The following is a 19724-nucleotide window of genomic DNA, read 5'->3' as shown; positions in this document are numbered from 1 at the left end:
TACCCGAACGAAGAGAAAACGACTTACAGCTGGAGGCGGGTTGTTGGCAGAGAACTCGGAGACGGTAAGCGGGACAACGCTTGCTCCTTTCAGCATCTTCTGGAGATGCTCAAGTACCTCTTAGTCGATCAACTCAAGGGCTGGGACCATGCGTGAAGGATCCTCAGCCCCAGAGTACTCAAAGTCAAGGTGCTCTCGCTCCTTCAAAGGCTGAACTCGATGACGAAGGAAGCTCGAGACAATGCCAAAATCGGTCAAACCCTGTTGTTTCAGCATACTAATCCTATCAAGGAATGACTAGATTGCTTGAACCTCAGCAGACGTCACAAGGTTCTTATCCCATTGGTCATTGACTAAGGGACTAGATCTAGAGTGGACAGCAAGAGAAGGGATCAGATTGGCGGCATAAAACCAGTCGGCACGCCAATCCCTTACAGAATCAACCAGATCATAGTCAAAGAACTTGCTCTTAAGACCCTGGCAAAATTGAATCCCACAACCACCAAGAACACTGGTCTCCTCACAGCGGGGTTGGGGTTTCAGGCGAAAGAAGTAACGAAACAGAGAAAGAGAAGGGGGAATTCCAAGGAAAGCTTCACAAAGATGAACAAAGATAGAAAGGTGAAGGACTGCATTAGGAGCAAGATGATTCAGGCAAATCCTAAAATAGTTGAGAAATTGATGAAGAAAGGCAGAGGCAGGAAGACAAAGTCCAGCGCGAATGAAAGAGACGAAAAGAACGATCTCACCAGGACCTGGGCTAGGGACCCGATGCTCGCCTGGAACTCTCCATTCAGCAAAGGCCTTGCTCTAAATCAAGTCATCGCCGACAACCTCATGAAGCTGCTCTTCAGTTGTTGTCAGAGCCAGCCAAGACTTCTGGGCAGCCCTCATGGCCACAAACTCCTGATTCTCAATCACGGAGAGTGAGGACTCCTCGTCCATGAAGGTTGACTAGGACTTGCTTATGGCTTTCTTCTTACCCATGTACTAACGGAGGCAAAAAAGGAACTAGGGGAAGAGAAAGCTTGGACGCTGGCGCTAAGACGGCGGTGGCAATGACGATGGCGGATGTCTGAGAGCTAGGGTTTCAAGGCAAAAGAAGGGCAGTAAAGAAAAAGAAGATGAAGGGTCTTTAAATAGATTTTTACAGCGATAAAAACGGCCCACCAGGCCTGTTAAAAGCACCATGTGAAAACGCAACGGTCCATTTACCGACACAGCTAAAATGACGGAGGACACAAATCCACACAACAGTACAATTCAACGGGCAGATTTCAGACTTATCCATCCAGCACTACGGCAGAGTTATTAGATTACTGCAAAAACAACAACCCGTCAACCATGAAGAAAAGAAGGGCTACCTCACAAAGAACATAAGAAGTCGGTAATTATGGAAAGAACTCGGTAATCTCATGTACGACAGGGATTACAGCACAAAAGTAAAGGACAACTTAGAAGACAAAATTCGTTCCATTACAAGCGACTTCAAAAATAGAAGATTACAAATCTTATAAGACCCAACGAACTCGGTACCATGAAAAGCAAAGTAGCAAAGAGAAACACAGACACAGCTAGACTCTGGAACGACTATGTGTCCCAAATTGCTACTCGGAAGGACAAACCATCGTCGGCTACACTGTTTTTTTCAAAGGACGGACGCAGTGCATCCAAGGCGGAAATCAGCAGCACGGCAGGACAACATGGAGCAGAGAAGGCCAGCAGACATCTGTCTACCCAAGACCGATGTGATGTTGGATATGGTGTTGATCTGTGCCGGACAGTCTCAAGACAGGCGACGAGGATCAACCTAGAACTGCCAGATGAAGGAACGAAGCCCACATCACAAGACTTCCTCCAACTACCACCACGTACATTCTGGTACAATGCTGCTGCGGGATTAGCCTACCTCTAATCCCTATCACAAGACTTCCTCCAGCTATGACAAGACACACAGGAACTACAAAACACGTCCGAGGGCTGTTCTACTTCACAAACTACCATGTTCATGACCACGAAGGTTTCAACAGAATGTTCAATGGATGGAAACAAGTACTCTGGGAGGGTATTTATAGATCAAAGGAGCGGTGCACATGGACCAAGAGCACCAACGAAACAAGCCTAACAAAGGACACAGTGAAAAGACAGAATTCAATGAAAGAGGACTCAGGCATGAAGGAACAATAATTGAAGATGAGCATATGCGAAAGAATATACCAACACAGTACAACACATGAACAAAAGGCATTTACACTCAACCACCACCATACAACTACATCTGACAACAGCAGACTACCAGAGAACACGCCAAGGCTCTGCATCTGATTTCTTCCTGAATAAAACAACCCGAATATATGCTCGGGGGCTACAAAAGGAGAAGTATATAGTCTTTTCGAACAACTCTGATTCAAGACCCTCTAACTTTTTGTTCCAAATAGCAAGAGGCTCAGGGGCTACACTCAGTGAGTGTACTTTTTTCAAAAAGTGCACGTCACTCAAAAGACTTCTTCAAGACAGCAATTTTCAAACAACATAAGATTCAAGACCCTCCAGCCCCTTGTTCCAAATAGCAAGAGGCTCGAGGGCTACACTTAGTGAGTGCACTTTTTTTTTCAAAAAGCGCATGTCACCAAGAAGGCTACTTCAAGGACTCATGACAAAAAGAAGCCGGACCGAGCTATATCCGAGTTCTTTTTGACAAAGAACCCGGGTATATGCTTGGGAGCCTTTCGACGAAGAATCAGGACGATTTCAAGAAAAGACCCACAAGCTCCTTGTGCCAAACAGCTAGAGGCTCGGGGGCTACATCCAAATAGAAGTACTTTTTTCTTCAAAAAGATACACACCACGCAAAGATCTCACGAAGCGCTGCATGGTTTCGCTCAAGAAAGCACTCAGACAACGCTTGTTCCTACTCAACGAGACTTGAAGGAACAAGACGAGGTTTCCAGAACTCAACCATGAAGTGCTCGGGGGCTTGTCGGTGCGGGACCCACGGGATACCCCGTAAGAAAGGGTGAAGACCTAGTCTAATTAGGATTCTTCCCCTGTAATCTTAGTAGCAGTATTACTCTATAATCCTACTAGGAACTCTTATTGTAAACCAACTGGGACTCTGGCCTCCTGACTATATAAAGGAGGGCAAGGCTCCTTAGATCGGGATTGAAAGACAACAACTATACGACACGACACTTTACGATCAATCCAACGCAAAGGCTAACACCGACTGGACGTAGGGCTATTACTCGATCAGAGATCGAGGGTCCAAACCAGGATAAATCGACTGTCTCTTGCATTTACCGTCGAGTTTCGCATACGCTGAAGCCCGAACATACTGCCCCGGGTACTCCCGTGGTAGGCTATCGGTGGTCAAACATCGACAGCCACCGCCGTTTCTCTTAGATCCAGAGAAGGAGGAGGAGGGCTCAGATCCAGATCCAGAGGAGGACTTAGATCCAAAGAATGACCGACCTATCTCTTCGGAGCCGCCGCCATTGTCCTCGTCTCTGGTGGGGGGAGCTGGAGCCGGGTCGCTGGGAGCGTGGGGTAGCAATGGAGGTCGCGGAGGGGGGAGGGAGAAAGGGAGGGAGGAAGCGCGGTGGGCAGGGCGACAGCGAGCTGGCGCGGACGCGGCGTCCATCGAGGGCGTCGTAGCAGTGAGCAAGGGTGTGGGGATGATGGAGCGAGCGGTACAGTGGGCGCGTAGAGGCGGAGGCGCGGAGTGAGGATGAGGATGAGAGAGGCGGAGTAGGAGTGGATGAGAACGAGTCGGTCCAAGTCGTTCCGTGGGCAGGTCCGTTTGGATGGAACGAACGCCCGCTGTATATCATTATCAATCTCGGATGGTGTAAATTTGGGCGTTTGTTTTAAACGATCGAATGAGCCGAGGATGTCAAATGAGGAACGACACGAAAACATAAACAGCCACCGCCCACCAGTACACAACTGTAGCCACCCGTACGTGCTACGCTTAACGCCATGTTCGCTTGGTTTATAAGTCATACTTTTTCAGTCAACGAGCAGTATTTTTTTCTTACAACAAATCAGCTAACGATACTTTCAGTCATGGCTTATTAGCCAAACAAACGAGGCCTTCAAATTAATCAGGAAACGTACACCACTGTTCCGTAGGCCGTAGGAAAGAAGAGGCAGAAACGCGGCCTATCCGCGTCGAGCGAGCGTCGTCGTCTCCGCCCGCCTTTTCACATGCACGGTTCGCCGCGTGTGTGTTGGGCACCGGTTACCGTCGTTTTCGCACGCAATGCAATGCATCAGAGGCAGCTAAACAACCATACAATAGTCTAAAGCCCCCTTTGACACGGCTCATTTAAAACCAGTGTTCGCCTACATGGCCGTGTAGACCGATTACTCGACATGTAGTCGCTACTCGGTAGCCGAACGTGCAGTTTAGGCCATAAACGGTAGGTTACACGGGATCACCGTGTAAACGGTAAAAAACGGCCGTGTAATCGGTCTACACGGCGTGTAGGTGAACACTGGGTAATATTTTGAAAATAAATTATTTTCAAAATATTACAAATGTTTATGATGTGTAATAAGTATCATTATATTAGTTATGGAATATACTTTCATAATAAAATTATTTGAATATACAAATATTAATTCTACTTTCTACATACTTAGTCAAACTTAAAAGAGTTTGACTCCTCGATAAGCGAGATGTGTACTTATTTTGGGATGGACGGAGTATTTTATTAGGCACTTATGCTATTAGGTCTAGTACTTAGGTTCTTAATTCTATATTATTGGATTAACCGTTGTTGTGTAATTCTATATTAAGATATTATCTATGTTATATGAATATATACACAGGTTATTATAGTTATTTTTACAAATAAAGTAAAAACGAGTAATCCGTGTAAAACCGTGTACACGCCGTGTACACGGTCTAAACGCTATACGAGACCTCGCCGACTGTCTACCGTTTACCGTTTAGGAAAACATTGTCTAAAACGGCTTCACCGGTGAAGCCAAAGCCGGGAAGCCAGAAAAACTGGTTTTTTTCGGCTTTCAGTTTATTTTAACCACGGCTTACAAAATGGCTTCACGCTACAGTGCCTCGATTTATGCAAAATAAATAAAGCCAAAATCGACATAAGCCATGCCAAAAAGGCTCTAAATGTTTGCTCAGAGCCATCCAAATGGATCTCATGATCCCACGTCATTATCGATCCACCCGTGCCAGAGTTCATGTATATTCCGCCGCAAGACAGCACACATCAGTGAGGGCGTCCCCAGCGGTTAGCGATTTCGCCGGCTTATGTCCGATGTGGAGCAAAGATACGATTAAAAAACTACTAGCTAGCGAGATGTTAGTCGCTTATCTCGCACGGTTCTCGAAGAATGCAAGAGTCTTTGCTCCTCCGGACCCGCTCACATTTGCTGCTAACTTTTTTGTTTTTTATTCTCACAAAAGCCAGCTCAGCTAGCGATGAGCGGAATACGTGGGCTTGAGAAGTGAGAATTGTCTGCGACGCTATCTTCCTTTGTTAGTCGTCAGTCGCGGTGACCGAGAAAAAAAACAGGAATGCTAAAAAAAACACCTACTGACCTACCATCATTTTGTTACCAGCTTTCAAGCAGCAGAATCGCTCGACTGGACTCTCTTTCCTTCCCTAAGGCCGCGTTCGGAACGACTCCACTATATAAATCACCGAAGCAATCCTGATCGGAATGATTTCAGGCCACCAAACCCTAGGAATCGAACAGGCCCTAAATCTTTTTTCGTGAGCAAACCACCCGTTTTGGCTTAGCTTCTCTAACAGCTTAAGTCATTTAGAGTTGTTTGTTTTTGTCAAACGAGTTAAAATGAAATACCTCTTTAAAAGAAGCTCTTAAAATCTGATCTCACAAAAGGAGAATGCCAGATAGAGCTGAAAATATTAGTTTTCTTAGCTCTCTCTTCTAGATCTATTATGAAAAGCTGTTTTAGGAAATGTTTTTTCAAAATAGTTTCAACTCCATTGGTAGAGCTCTGCTTGTGAAGCCGATAGGAAATGAAATAGAGAAAATAAAAGCATGTACGCTCCAGGTGGCCACTAGACAGGTCAGCCGTGCTCCTTTTCATTGTTCTTAGTTTTTTCTAGGGCTAATACGGAAGCCTGGTTCTAAAACTGGTTAGGCTGAATTTGTGGCAAGGTGATTTGTGCAATCGGAGTGCTCTAACTCTTTGGATGTAGAATTAATTAGATTTGCGTCAACATCGCTCTAATGACATTGATCATATGACATGGCACATGTGTTGCCTTCTTGATAACTCTGGATGCTCCGGTGAGGATTGAGTACTCATTAATTCAACATGGATAACTGCAAATTTAATTGAAAAGGAAAATGTTGAGAAATGGTACAACAATAATGCAATGTGTGAGATGATAATGAAGAGGATGATCTACATCACTGGTGTCGTGGATTCTCTGGTGAGGATTGAATACTCTTCAATTCAACATGGATAGCTGCAAATTTAATTCAAAGGGAAAATGTTGAGAAATGGTACAATAATAATGCGCGAGATAATGATGAAGAGGATGATCTACATCACTGGTGTCGTCCATGCAGGTTACATGACTACTATAAAGCTGTCAAGGAGCAAATGGAACCAAGCTAAAGCTAATTGAAACCAGGGTTCAAAATTTATTTAAATTTCCAAATTTTGGTTATTTCAGGGGCGACCAAAAGGAAAAAAAATATGAAATTCCGTATTACACTAATACATGTGCTATATAACTCTATGATCTATATTTTCTATTGTTTATGTTGCATATTCTTCTTCTCAATAGTTGTGTAGTCATAAATCATGCTAAAGTTTTATTTAGATATAAAAATTTTAGGGAAAAAAATCAAAACTTCATGTTTAAGTCTTTTAAAAACTTCAATGAAATTTCTGCTGAATTTCATGAAATTCAGTAATTTTTAGGGTGGCCGAAAAAATTCTAATACCGAAATTGAAAACGGTAAGCAAGAACGATATTAATTGGCCAGTCTTCTTTGTCAGGGACACTAAATAAAACTTACAAAGTGACGCGCACCATGTGCTGTATGGGAGTCGTCTTCAACTTTCTCAAAGGGGAAAATGGCACAGTTCACAAAAAAGGGGAAATGGCACGATGTGCTGTACACCTGTACTAGCGTTCCTGTAATGGAGAAACCAGTGGCAGGCGGTACTATGTGTTTCTCCCCCTGCCTATATGGGGAAACTGGGAAAGGTGTTAAGATTGTTTAATTATATGACGTACTTGATGAGGAATTATGGTGTGTATTTGCTGCCTGCAGTGCACGAGCCGAAGCAATGTCGACGCGGAGGTACTGGAGCGAGTTTTTGGCTTTTTGCTCGAGAAACAACTGCAAGTAAACACACGTACGTGGTGGGGGCGAACGGCCGCACCAATCCGTCGCGTCCATGGTGTGATGAGGTCGTTTTCTTCGTGTAACCTAGGCAGGCACAGTTGGACAGCACTCGGTTGTCACGTGCCCACATGCATCATTGTCGTGTGGGCTGTGGACCGTGTGCCCAGATTTATGCTCCTGCACCAAACGAATACGAGGAAAGAAAGACACCAGTGTCAGCGTAAACAATACAACAGGAGGGAAAAGGGCCGTGATGACGGAAAGAGCCGTTAATGTGTGCCATATATTCAGCATGTTCGGTTGGCTGGTTCGTGAAGAAGTACTGTTGGCTGGTTTGTGTGAGAGAAAAATACTGTTTCGACTAAAAATTTATGATCATTTACGACAAGCCATAGCCAAACGAACATGCTACCTCTCGCCTTCGGTGAGCCTGTTCGGTCATCAGTGTTCGTTCACCCACGGCACCCTAGAAATGCCACGTACGGCGATCGATCGAGTTCGACGCGGTGAAGTAATAAGTTGGTGCTTTGTACGTAGGCGTATAGTTGGGTGGGTGCATCACGCCAGCGGCCGGCCGGCCGGGGTGGCGATACAGAGTGCAAAACGAGGCGGGATAAAGCAAGGGCACTGCGACGGCCTGAGGCGGGTTCCGCTACGTTTCCGCGAGTGACGTTCCGAATTTCCGATGGATCATGATCAGGGGGATTCAGGACGTGACGTCTCGTCACCGTACCTGGGCCACCCAAAAGAAAGGGATCGGGACGCCGGGACGGACACACACGGCTCTAGAGCCGAGACCGCACGGCACACGCGTCGCCCCGCGGGAAAGGAAAGGGTGGTGGAGGTCCAACCGGCACGGCGCACGCGTACGCTCGGCAAAGCAGCCGGCCTGCCGCCGAGTGTGGGGTGGACGACAGACACCACCAAAGCGACCAAGTACGTAGTGTACTGCTGTACCCATCGCCGCCTCGTCGTTCCATGGCATCGAGGATATCGCCTCCGCGTTCCAACCGAGGCTGATTACAGATACCCGACCCTACGAGTATCGTGTTGCTTTGCCTCTCTTCTTTTTCCCCTTTTGCACACCTCCTAATCCCCCGCCGGTGACGTCTCGTCGTCTCGGGCGAATATTCTCTCGGGCCACATCCTCAGCTCCGCCGCTTTTGCTCTCTCCCGGCTCTTGGCTTCGTTTACACGCTACCGCCTAACAGCCGCTCTCTCCTCCGGAACCCCGCTAGTTCGCCGCCGCCGCCCGCCGTTCGCCCCAGCATGGCCGCCGCGTCGTCCGCCACCTCCGTCCACGACTTCACCGTCAAGGTCAGTCCCGTTCCCCTCGTCGCCCTCTCAACCCAATAACGTTTCGGTGCTTAGATTCCAGAGGTGAGAGGATCATAGGACCCAGTAATATTTCGCATGGAGCGCTTGTTTAGCGTGCCCCGGAGCCGCAAGCCCGAGCCTGCTGTCCTATGCTTAGTCCGGGCTTCAGGGGTTCCTGATTCGTGCGGAGCTTAGTGTGAATTTCGCTGTCGATCCGTTTGATTGGCTTCCAAAATGACTGAATTTCTTAGCCATGAGCTAGTTGTTTTGCCGGATTTTTAGAAGAGTAGATGCCGCAGCCTCTGATTTTGCAGAGGGAGTCTAACGATTGCTTTTTGCTTGGTGCTCGTGTGCAGGATGCGAGCGGCAAAGACGTTGACCTCAGCACCTACAAGGGGAAGGTTCTTCTCATCGTTAACGTCGCATCCCAATGGTATGAATTCATCTGCAGCAGAATCTCGCCTCTTCCTAACCTTCCTACTATTGTCATTGTTTGGCCCATTGCAAAAGGGTATCAATAAGGTCGTTGATGTCTTCTACTACCTGGAACCATTTGTCCTACCTGATATAAAATAATGGTTTTATCTGTGCTTACTTATTTCACTGTCAGAAGTAGACGTCTTTTGTTTACACTGTATAACTGCTAATTGCTGCACTGTGACCGATTATTTCAGTGGTTTAACCAACTCCAACTACACCGAGCTGGCCCAGCTCTATGAGAAGTACAAGGACCAAGGTGTGTCCTTAATCCATTGCTTTTGTATATTCTTAGTCTTGTAATGCTTATCTCTGTTCTCATGGCCATATGCATTAGTGGTTTATTTTATCCAACTATCGGTTGTTCATCAATTTAAACAATTCCGGTTGTTGGGGATGCTGATTGCTAAGTGCAACTGCCAATTTGTGATTTGTGCAGGCTTTGAAATCCTGGCTTTCCCATGCAACCAGTTTGGTGGGGAGGAGCCTGGTACCAACGAGGAGATTGTCCAGTTTGCCTGCACACGCTTCAAGGCTGAGTACCCCATCTTTGACAAGGTAAACTTCTAGGCTTCTAGCTGTTTCTCCTCAACCAGAATATTGCAAAGTAGTAGTAGGATATAGCTTTTTTTTTTAAGGAAATGGCAGGAGCTCTGCCGCTCAATTAAGTTAGGAAAAGAGTTTTATGTACACATGGCACCCTAGGTGCCTAACACCATGGTCCTAAGCCCCAAAAGAGGAAAAGTCGAGTAGGATATCAATGCAAAGATACAGTTATCTAACTTAGCAGGATGATGTGAGGATATCAGTGATGATCCTAAGAGAACCATGTATAATGGTCTGTTATGGAGTAGTATTAACCTCTATTTCTTATTGCTGTCAGGTTGATGTCAATGGTAACAATGCTGCGCCCATCTACAAGTTCCTGAAATCTAGCAAGGGTGGCCTTTTCGGTGACAGCATCAAGTGGAACTTTTCCAAGTTCTTGGTTGACAAGGAGGGACGTGTTGTGGATCGCTATGCTCCAACCACTTCACCTCTGAGCATTGAGGTAAACTTTCAGCGCTGCAATTCACATTTGCTATAAGCGCTTAACTAGTATGCTATTGTGATATCATTATAATGTTTCTCTATAATCTCTGCAGAAGGATATCAAGAAGCTGCTTGGGAGCTCTTAAACATTATCTGGCTGGAAAACTGTATAAAAACCTGTATGAGCATTGCTTTGAGCGCTAAAATATTGAATTGTTGTGTTAATAAAGTAGTGCTCCGTATTTGAGAGGTTGCAGTACCTGTTCTATTTTCCATGCATGCACTCTGTACTTGTATATTCCCTTCGAATGAATTCCAATGCTATATCAGTTCGCTGCCCCATTTTCGTGTGACTAGCCTGCAATTTTCTTCCCCAAAAATCTGTCAAATTTGTAACCATTGGATTGGAATTGTTATTTATCTGTCAACAGATTTCTTCCCCAAAAATCTGTCAAATTTTTAACCATTGGATGCAAGACCTCTCCTTTAATCATGCATGACGCATTGACACTAAAAGGTTTTTGTTACTAGATCCTTTTTTGTCTATTTCAATACAATGGTTTTACAGAAATTTTCAACATAAACCTTCAAGTGGTGAGTTTTCCAATTTCAGTGATCCTTTTGACCTTGGCTGAAATCACGAATTGTTTCTTGTCTCTAATTTTGTCTGTACTCTGTTTTTCCCCCTTTTTTACTTCCTCTAATAAAAATAGCGGCAAAACTCTTGCAATCCTTTAAAAAAAACTTTCAGGCTTTTGCATAAGTTTTCCTCTTTATATACTCTCTCAAGAAATGGTTGTTTCTCAAAAAGTAATGTATTCATGGTATAAAAAACCTATTCTATAAATAATATAACAGGCTATGTTTTGCATTGGGCCTCTATTTTTCTCCTCCTGTAGTATGGCCGCCTTAGTTCTGTTAAATAGTCAACACTCGACCCAACTCCATCACTTTGAAGATTTTTCTTCGGTGTGACCCGTTTCACCATTTTGAAGGTTTTATAGTGAGTCGGGCTATTGGGCTGATGGTTTCTGCGGCTGATAAGCCGGCTGATGCTGATTATTTACTAAAATATGTCATGAGCATCATGTTTATGTGTTAATGCATGTAATAAAGTGTGTAGATCAATTTCCGTAACTCAAAACGATCAACAAAAATGCAGAACGAAAGTGGATTCGATAGTCATGTTATATCACTTAGGGTTTAAAACCAATTTTTATTAAGCAAAAATGTTATAGAACATGTATGTGATACTTAAATAAAGTTTAAAGTACAAACTTTGTAGATGACAGTGAAATACTTGCGGTTGAAAAATGATATTACTAGCTAATGTTTCCACTAGCTTAGAAATCGCAAATGGAAATCAAATTCAGCTCAAAAACTTCGAAATTTTCAAGTATGCCAACAGCTAGACATTGCTATGTTTAGCAATTTACTGTGAGAGATTGGATTAAAGGGTGGTGTGGTGTTATAGCTCGATTTGGTAGTCATGTGCCATCTTGAGCATGGTGAAGACGGTTTAGGGTTAGGAGCAACCATTTGGTCGTGTTGAGCGCTTTAAAATTCGTGTGCGTTATCGGTTTCGGCTGGTTGGTCGCGTGGCCGCGATCACCGTGCTCGGCGTCGCCGCGTTGGTCGCGCGCTGCCGCGCGCGGCCGGCTGTGGCCGCCTTTGGCTTGGCCATGGCTCGGCTACCGCTGGTCCGCCGCGCGGAGCCGCTGCCGCTGGTCCTGCCACGCGGAGCAGCCGCCGCCGCCACCAGCCCCACCTTGCGCTGCGCTGTCAACGCGTCCGCCACTGCTCCTCGCGTCGCGACACTGCCGCTGCCGTCGCATCGTCATCACGTCCACGCCGGTCCGCTGCATCTCTGCGCTGTTGCCGGCCCTGAGCGTGTCGTCTCTGCCGCGCGCACGTGGGCGAGCCGTCGTCGCCATGCCATTTATGGCACTGCGGCTCTCGGGCCACACCGATCGGACGTGGGCACACGTTGTCCGTAGCGTCGACGCGTGGGCCTCCCGTGCTCGCCGCTCGCGTCCCGCCAAGGCAAGGACGAGCCGAGCCCACTACCGCACTCCATTTCTCTCTTTCTCTCTTCTCTCTCTGCTTTTCGCCGCCGCCGAGTCGCGTGAGGGCGAGTCAGAGAGTGAGCACCTCTCATCAATTCCTCGTGCTCGCGTCTCCGCCTTCACACCCCGTCTCCAGCCGACCCCACCTTGATTTGACTCGCGTCACACCGAGTTCCAATTTTGGAGCTTTGCCCACCGCTGTGCCGTTAAATCCCGTCACTGCCCGCGCCGTGGCCAGCCTCCACCACTTCATCCTACGATAATTCCTCTGCACCACTAGCTAGCCTCGGCTCCCTCTTCGTCGTGCACACGCTAGTCGCAGCTCTAGTGCCGCCTCCTCGCCGCTGACGCGGCCGTGCCTTTACGGTCCACCGTTCATCTCTCAGCGCGCACGTGGCCAGCCTCACTCGGGCCGTCTCCGCCTGAGCCGGCTTCTCAGTAAGGTCACCGATGAGTTGTCATTGCTCACCCACTACCCTACCGCCTTGATTGTTGCTGCAGCTCACCAAAACGCCATCGCCATTGCCACAAGGTGCCCGCCAGTCGTGGAGAGGTCCTTCTACTAGCGTCTCGGCTCGTGCAACCGCCGCCCATCATCTCGCGTCGAACCGTAGGTGAGCATCGGCCTCGTAGATAGGTTAGCCTGGGTCCCATGCAGTGTTTGCCTAAACGGATTAAACGGCCGTTTAAACGGCCAGTAAACGGTAAACGGTGGTAAACTATTTTGTTTAGAGGGTAAACGGAAATTAAACGGTTGGCCGTTTAAACGGTCAAAAAATGGCCTAAACGGAACGGAGATAAACAGCATTAAACGGTATAAACAGCTGTTTAAACGGCCATTTAGACGAACACAAGGTAAATCTAGTTCAGTTTTGTATGGATAAATTTGTATACTTAAGTTTATTATATTTATAAATGTGTACACTTGATATGTTACCTGCATAAATATCTATATTTGGTTCTTTTCACATGCATAAATATATATACATACCAAAATAATTAATTTTTACTCCGATAAATATGTATAAATGCTAGAATCCTTGATTTTTTACATGCACATATATAATTATATGTATTTTTTTTAAGTACAAAACCGTTTAGACCGTTTAACTTCGTTTAAACACCGTGTAAACAGCTTAAACGCTAAACGAAGGGCGGCCGTGTAAAGACCATTTACTGTTTAGGAAAACATTGGTCCCGTGTGGCCGGCGCAAGCGCCAGTGCCACCGCTCGCCATGCCGGAGCGCGCGGGGAAGGCCGGGGGCCTTGCCGTTGTAAAGAGGAGAAACATCCGAGGGTTCCGCTGCAAAGTCGCTGTCTATAGAAATAGTAACGTGGACTGCGGGTTGTTTTGCTCAAAGTCTAGGGGCATTTTTGCTAATGTGCCAGCGTGCGCGGGATTCCTCGTCGCTGGGCCGCCTCGCGTTGCAGGCCGGCCTCGCGTGGGCAGCGCCTGTGGGCCGCCGCGCGCTCACGCGCGCGTGTTGCGTTGCGTGGGCCGCGTTGGGCCGAAATCAGTTTAGCTTTTTTGTGGAGAATAGAAATAGCTTTTTATTTTAATTCTGAGCTGAACTTTAATAATTAATATAAAATCATGTAAGTATCTAAAAATTGTGAAACCAATTTTGTTAAGTTCCTAAAATGGTGCTCTATCTGTTAGTGTATTTAGTTCATATATATACTTGTTGATACCAGGAGCTATTAAATTATTTGAGAGTGCTTAATATTATTAGGTTAAATATTGTAGGAATTTTTGTGGCAAAATGGTGATAACTTTAGCTTTGAAAATTTTACAGTAGCTTTATGGTATTATTATGTGCTCACTGTAATTTTTGTAGCTTTAGAATAGACTTAACAAAAGGGTAGTTAAATGATCTTTGTTTTAAATATACATTAAATAATTAGTAAAAATAGAGATATATCCTTCATTTATAAAGCTAGGTGTTTGTTAGTTGAACCCAACACTTTACTTGATGAAGATGATAGTTAGCTTAGTATCTTAGTCATTAGAGCTAGCTTAGTAGTTTACTATGTGTATTCTTATTTTAAGAGTTGTTGTTGCCGAAATGCTAAGGGTTGCATCATCATCGCATGCACGTAGAGAACGAGTTGGCGGAGATCGTGACCATCGGAGATCACAAGTTCGAGGAGGTGATTGAGGAGTACGAGGGGGAGATCCTCGTGCAGGAGGAGGTCCCGGAGCTGCCGCTGACTGACTGAGCTGACACCGCGCCTGCCTAAGGCAAGCCCCGGTGCATAACCCTTATTTTGAATAATCACTGAATATATATGTGTGATGTGCATTTAGATTTATATTGAAACTACATGCATAAATAAACCTACATATGATCGGATGTGGAGTAGCACTCAATGACACAGGGTTTATACTGGTTCAGGCAATGTGCCCTACGTCCAGTTTGAGTTTGTCGGTGACTTTATTTCTAAGCCCAAGTGCTCGAAGTTTGCTGTGGGATTATAAACAAATGAGAGTAAGATGGGGGGTGCTAGAGGTCCGATCGGACTCTAGACCAAAGGGCCAAGAGTGACGGGGGCTCTTCCGTGCGCTGAGTATTGGTGCGTATGCTCTGTATGGCTTTAGAATATCTAAAGCTAGTAGAGAGTGAGTCGGAATGATCCGTTTGTCGTCTGTTGTTTTTGTATCGATCGTCCTTCTTTTGGGAGAGAGCACATCCCCTTTTATAGGTGAAGGGGATGGCCTTACAAGAGAGAGTGTGTGTGTGCGCGCGCTACCTAGTCTTGTTGCCCACATCGTCGGGTACATGACGGTTTTGTCGGCGTCCACAATACTGTTGACGCCCAGATGCATATGGTAGACTCCATCGTGTTCTTCTGGTATGGCAAATGTCGACACCTATCATACTGTAAGACAAATGTCGGCGCCCACAACACTGTTCGTGTTTTGACATGTCTGGAAGGTTGCAGAGCACCCTTCTGATATGGTCTGACAGTACTGTCCTGCAGGTGTACGGTCCTCGATATTGCGTTTGACTTGAGCGCCTTGCCTTATCTGTTCTGCTCGATTTCTGGGTCCTTACCGAGTGGGTGTCCCCGGTCGGTTGTCCCCAATCGGCTCTGACTGCGCCACTCGGAGTTGGAAGCTATAAGCAGAGGTTCGGTGTATCCCCGGCCGAAGAAGCAAGTCGGAGTCAGAAGCGAGTGTCGTCCATTCCTTGGCCAGGTCTTCCGGTCGGAGAAGCGGGTCGGAGTCGGAAGCGAGTGTCGTCCCCTCCTTGGCCAGGCCTTCTGGTCGGAGACTGGACCACTGTTTCGGCCTGTCATTAGGTATCTGGGACGACCCAAGAGTTGCGCGTCGTCGCAACGTTGTCTGCTGGGCCGAGCATTTTGCTGGGAAGCAGACCCATTGGGGACTCCGGGTTTATGAACCCGACAACTGGTGTCGTCCACGAAGGTTACATGACTACTCTAAGCTGTCAAGGAGCAAATGGAACCAAGCTAAAGCTAATTGAAACCAGGGTTCAAAATTTATTCTAAATTTCCCAATTTTTGGTAATTTCAGGGGTGACCGAAAGGAAAAAAAAATATGAAATTCCGTATTACACTAATACATGTGCTATATAATATTATAATTCTATGATCTATATTTTCTATTGTTTATGTTGCATATTCTTCTTCTCAATAGTTGTGTAGTCATAAATCATGCTAAAGTTTTATTTAGATATAAAAATTTTAGGGGAAAAAATCAAAACTTCATGTTTAAGTCTTTTAAAAACTTCAATGAAATTTCTGCTGAATTTCATGAAATTCAGTAATTTTTAGGGTGGCCGAAAAAATTCTAATACCGAAATTGAAAACCGTAAGCAAGAACGATATTAATTGGCCAGTCTTCTTTGTCAGGGATACTAAATAAAACTTACAAAGTGACTGCGCACCATGTGCTGTATGGGAGTCGTCTTCAACTTTCTCAAAGGGGAAAATGGCACAGTTCACAAAAAAGGGGAAATGGCACGATGTGCTGTACACCTGTACTAGCGTTCCTGTAATGGAGAAACCAGTGGCAGGCGGTACTATGTGTTTCTCCCCCTGCCTATATGGGGAAACTGGGAAAGGTGTTAAGATTGTTTAATTATGACGTACTTCATGAGGAAGCAGCGCACTTGCGACGCACGCAGCTTGTTATGGTGTGTATTGCTGCCTGCAGTGCACGAGCCGAAGCAATGTCGACGCGGAGGTACTGGAGCGAGTTTTTGGCTTTTTGCTCGAGAAACAACTGCAACTAAACACACGTACGTGGTGGGGGCGAACGGCCGCACCAATCCGTCGCGTCCATGGTGTGATGAGGTCGTTTTCTTCGTGTAACCTAGGCCACGTTTAGTTCATCCAAATTCCAGAATTTGGCACTATACAAAAAGAAGATTCTCCGTCACATTAAACTTGTGGTACATGTATGGAGTACTAAATGTTGACGAAATCAAAAACTAATTGCACAGTTTAGTTGTACTTTGCGAGACAAACTTTTTGAGCCTAATTAGTCAATGATTGAAAAATTATTACAAAATAAAAACAAAACACTACACTACAGTGCGCAACAGTGCCGCAACAGTGCCGCGAATTTGGGCGGCGCCAAATCTGGGGCCGAACTAAACGCGGCCCTAGGCAGGCACAGTTGGACAGCACTCGGTTCTAGAGCCGAGACCGCACGGCACACGCGTCGCCCCGCGGGAAAGGAAAGGGTGGTGGAGGTCCAACCGGCACGGCGCACGCGTACGCTCGGCAAAGCAGCCGGCCTGCCGCCGAGTGTGGAGTGGACGACAGACACCACCAAAGCGACCAAGTACGTAGTGTACTGCTGTACCCATCGTCGCCTCGTCATTCCATGGCATCGAGGATATCGCATCCGCGTCCCAACCGAGGCTGATTACAGATACCCGACCCTACGAGTATCGTGTTGCTTTGCCTCTCTTCTTTTCCCCCTTTTGCACACCTCCCTCCCTCAACACGCGACGCGAGTGGAGGATGAGCCTAGAAACGGCCGTTCTTTTCCTGCCCGTGCCAGTGGGCCGTGGTCGTGTGGGAGCAGGTAGGTCAACTCCTGCACTGCACTGCGCGTCTGCGCCTTCGCCTGCGCGGGACAGGACAAGACGATGGCGAGACGAGCTGATGTCAGGCGGCGACCGCGACCGCGACCGCGACAGGAAGAGATGAGACACGTACGGCGCCTTTTGTTTGCTTTGGTCTTTGGACACCGGATGATGATGATGATGCAATTTCCGGGCTAGCCTACCGCCCTAGCTGTTGTTAGTTAGCGCCACTAGCCTGCTGCTAACTAGGATTAGCAGGAGTATATGGATGATGCGAAGTTAGTAGTGCTTTACAGCTACTCCTGCTCCCGTCAAGGTTGGCAAAAGCAGCAGGGGAGCTTTACAGCTACTCCACTTCAAAATGCTAAATTTTTCAAGATTCTCCGTCACATCAAATCTTTGAACGCATGCATGAAGCATTAAATATAAATAAAAAATAAAACTAATTATACAGTTTAGACGAAATTCACGAGACGAATCTTTTAAACCTAATTAGATTATGATTGGATACTAATTGCTAAATAATAACGAAAATGCTACAGTGACATTTTGCCAAAAATTTTACCATCTAAACGATACCTTTGTAAAAGCTAGCCTGCCAAACTCTGACCCGTGCGGTGGTCTGAGGATAATTTCCCAGGCACGTACTCACGTGGAGGCTGCCCAGATGGTGCACCGCGGCGGGTTGTGAATGGAGGGTGGGAGTCGGTCGCTGCAGTAGAGGGACTAAAAAGCAGGGCGTGTTCGGTCGCCGGCCACCCCTCGCCACGTCTAGGTTGAGGCTCGCCATGGTTGCTTAGACGATCGTTTGGTTCGTGATTCAACTGCGGCTCGCTACACTACTGAGAAACACTCGTCACTGTTTTTTCTGTGTCGAAGTGTACCGTCTTTCCCCGCCTCAGACACAATTCTCTCCTGCCACTCCTCCTGTTTATGTCCTAAACCTCTTGCACCATGATCTCGTCCGCGATGGCCACCGTCCACGGGCCCACTCACCATGCCACCGCGCCGCGGTGAGCGAAGACGGAGACTACGACGAGCGCGCTCGCGGAACCGAGGTGCACCGGCGACATCACGAGCGTGACAGGGGATAGAAAAACAACTAGGACTCCTGCTTGAGCTCTACTGGTGCGCCCATGGCGGATGGAGTGGAGGGCTATGGCTTGCCTTGAAAGCCACATCTGCTGCCTAAAATAATGGGGAATGGATAAGATCGTGTAGTGTGGGCCCACATGTAAGTGGCTTTCAGCTTTCTCGTGAAGAATCCGGTAGCGCATTATTGTTGATCTATTTCTTATTCTACGGGGGGTGATTTATCTCTATAATTTAAGGGCTAAGCATATGCTTAGCACTACGATTAAATTTGTATGCTTAGCACTATGATTAAATTTGTCCCACACTGCTATTTTGTGTACTTTTTCAACACTAATCCATATCCATTAAAAAAAATCATATATTTTCAATCCACTGTTTTCACCTGTGTAATTTTTGCAGCCATCCATAATCCATGTAATTTTGGCACCCATTCAAATAATAGCCATGTAATTTTTGTCACGCCTTACTAATGAACCAAACGGTCTAACTTTGTCACAGAATGTGGCAAGCCACATGTATGGCAAACACCTAACCTTAGACGTGGCAAACCGTGGCTAGCAACTAAATAGACCCGTAGTCTATAGTCCCATGGAACAAACATGCCCTTCTACGGCGACCTCACGGCGCCGCTCTTCACCGGCGGCAGGCGAGCGGTCCTAGATCTGATGAGGCAGCCATGGACGGTGGCTCCGGAGGTGCCCCCACGGCGAGCTGACGCTGGACACTCCCCACCGCCGTCTGGCTCTCCTCCGCTGAGGGCTTTGGCACCCACGGATAGGAAGGAGAGAGATAAAGAGAATAGAAGGGAGAGGCGTTTTTGTCTTTGTTCAGCAACTTTAATATCCTTTAATTTTTTTTAGTCCATGGAACCATACCGACTATTTAATCCCTCTTTTAGTCCATGTTTAGGGGGTGTTTGGTTACTGCAGGAAAATTTTAGTCCCTGTCCCATCGGATGTTTGGATACATGCATGAAGTATTAAATATAGACGAAAAAAATAACTAATTGCACAGATTGTGGCTAATTTGCGAGACGAATTTTTTAAGCCTAATTAGTCCATGATTTGACAATGTTGTGCTACAGTAAATATATGCTAATGGTGGATTAATTAGGCTTAATAAATTCGTCTCGTAAATTAGTCTCCATCTATGTAATTAGTTTTATAATTAACTCATATTTAGTTATCCTAAATAGTATCCGAACGTTCGATGTGACATAGACTAAAATTTAGTCTAGGAAACCAAACACCCCCTTAGTCTCTGGTCCCTGAAACCAGACAATGCCCGTGATGTGGTCACGTGGATCGACAAT

At 46.3% G+C, this 19724-nt stretch overlaps 1 protein-coding gene across 1 annotated transcript; it reads left to right on the top strand.

Moving 5' to 3' along the window:
- Positions 1-8397: 8397 nt before the first annotated feature.
- On the top strand, positions 8398-10541 carry LOC136496530 (probable phospholipid hydroperoxide glutathione peroxidase 6, mitochondrial). The gene is made up of 6 exons (XM_066492227.1): positions 8398-8682; positions 9039-9115; positions 9357-9418; positions 9599-9717; positions 10043-10210; positions 10305-10541. The coding sequence occupies exons 1-6, from the start codon at positions 8635-8637 to the stop codon at positions 10335-10337; spliced, it is 507 nt and encodes a 168-aa protein (XP_066348324.1). The 5' UTR covers positions 8398-8634; the 3' UTR covers positions 10338-10541.
- The last annotated feature ends 9183 nt before the right edge of the window (positions 10542-19724 follow it).

This window comes from Miscanthus floridulus, chromosome 12 (assembly GCF_019320115.1).
Source record: "Miscanthus floridulus cultivar M001 chromosome 12, ASM1932011v1, whole genome shotgun sequence".
Classification (NCBI taxonomy): Eukaryota; Viridiplantae; Streptophyta; class Magnoliopsida; order Poales; family Poaceae; genus Miscanthus; species Miscanthus floridulus.
The sequence above is the reverse complement of the archived record's forward strand: the minus strand, read 5'-3'. Positions and strand labels throughout refer to the sequence as shown.

What these genes read in the sequence shown, in the direction of transcription:
- LOC136496530 (XM_066492227.1), top strand. Translation starts at nt 8,635, where the DNA reads ATGGCCGCCGCGTCGTCCGCCACCTCCGTCCACGACTTCACCGTCAAG. An exon ending in GTTAACGTCGCATCCCAATG is followed by an intron (nt 9,116 to 9,356) that starts GTATGAATTCAT and finishes CGATTATTTCAG; the next exon opens with TGGTTTAACCAACTCCAACT. An exon ending in TGAGAAGTACAAGGACCAAG is followed by an intron (nt 9,419 to 9,598) that starts GTGTGTCCTTAA and finishes TGATTTGTGCAG; the next exon opens with GCTTTGAAATCCTGGCTTTC.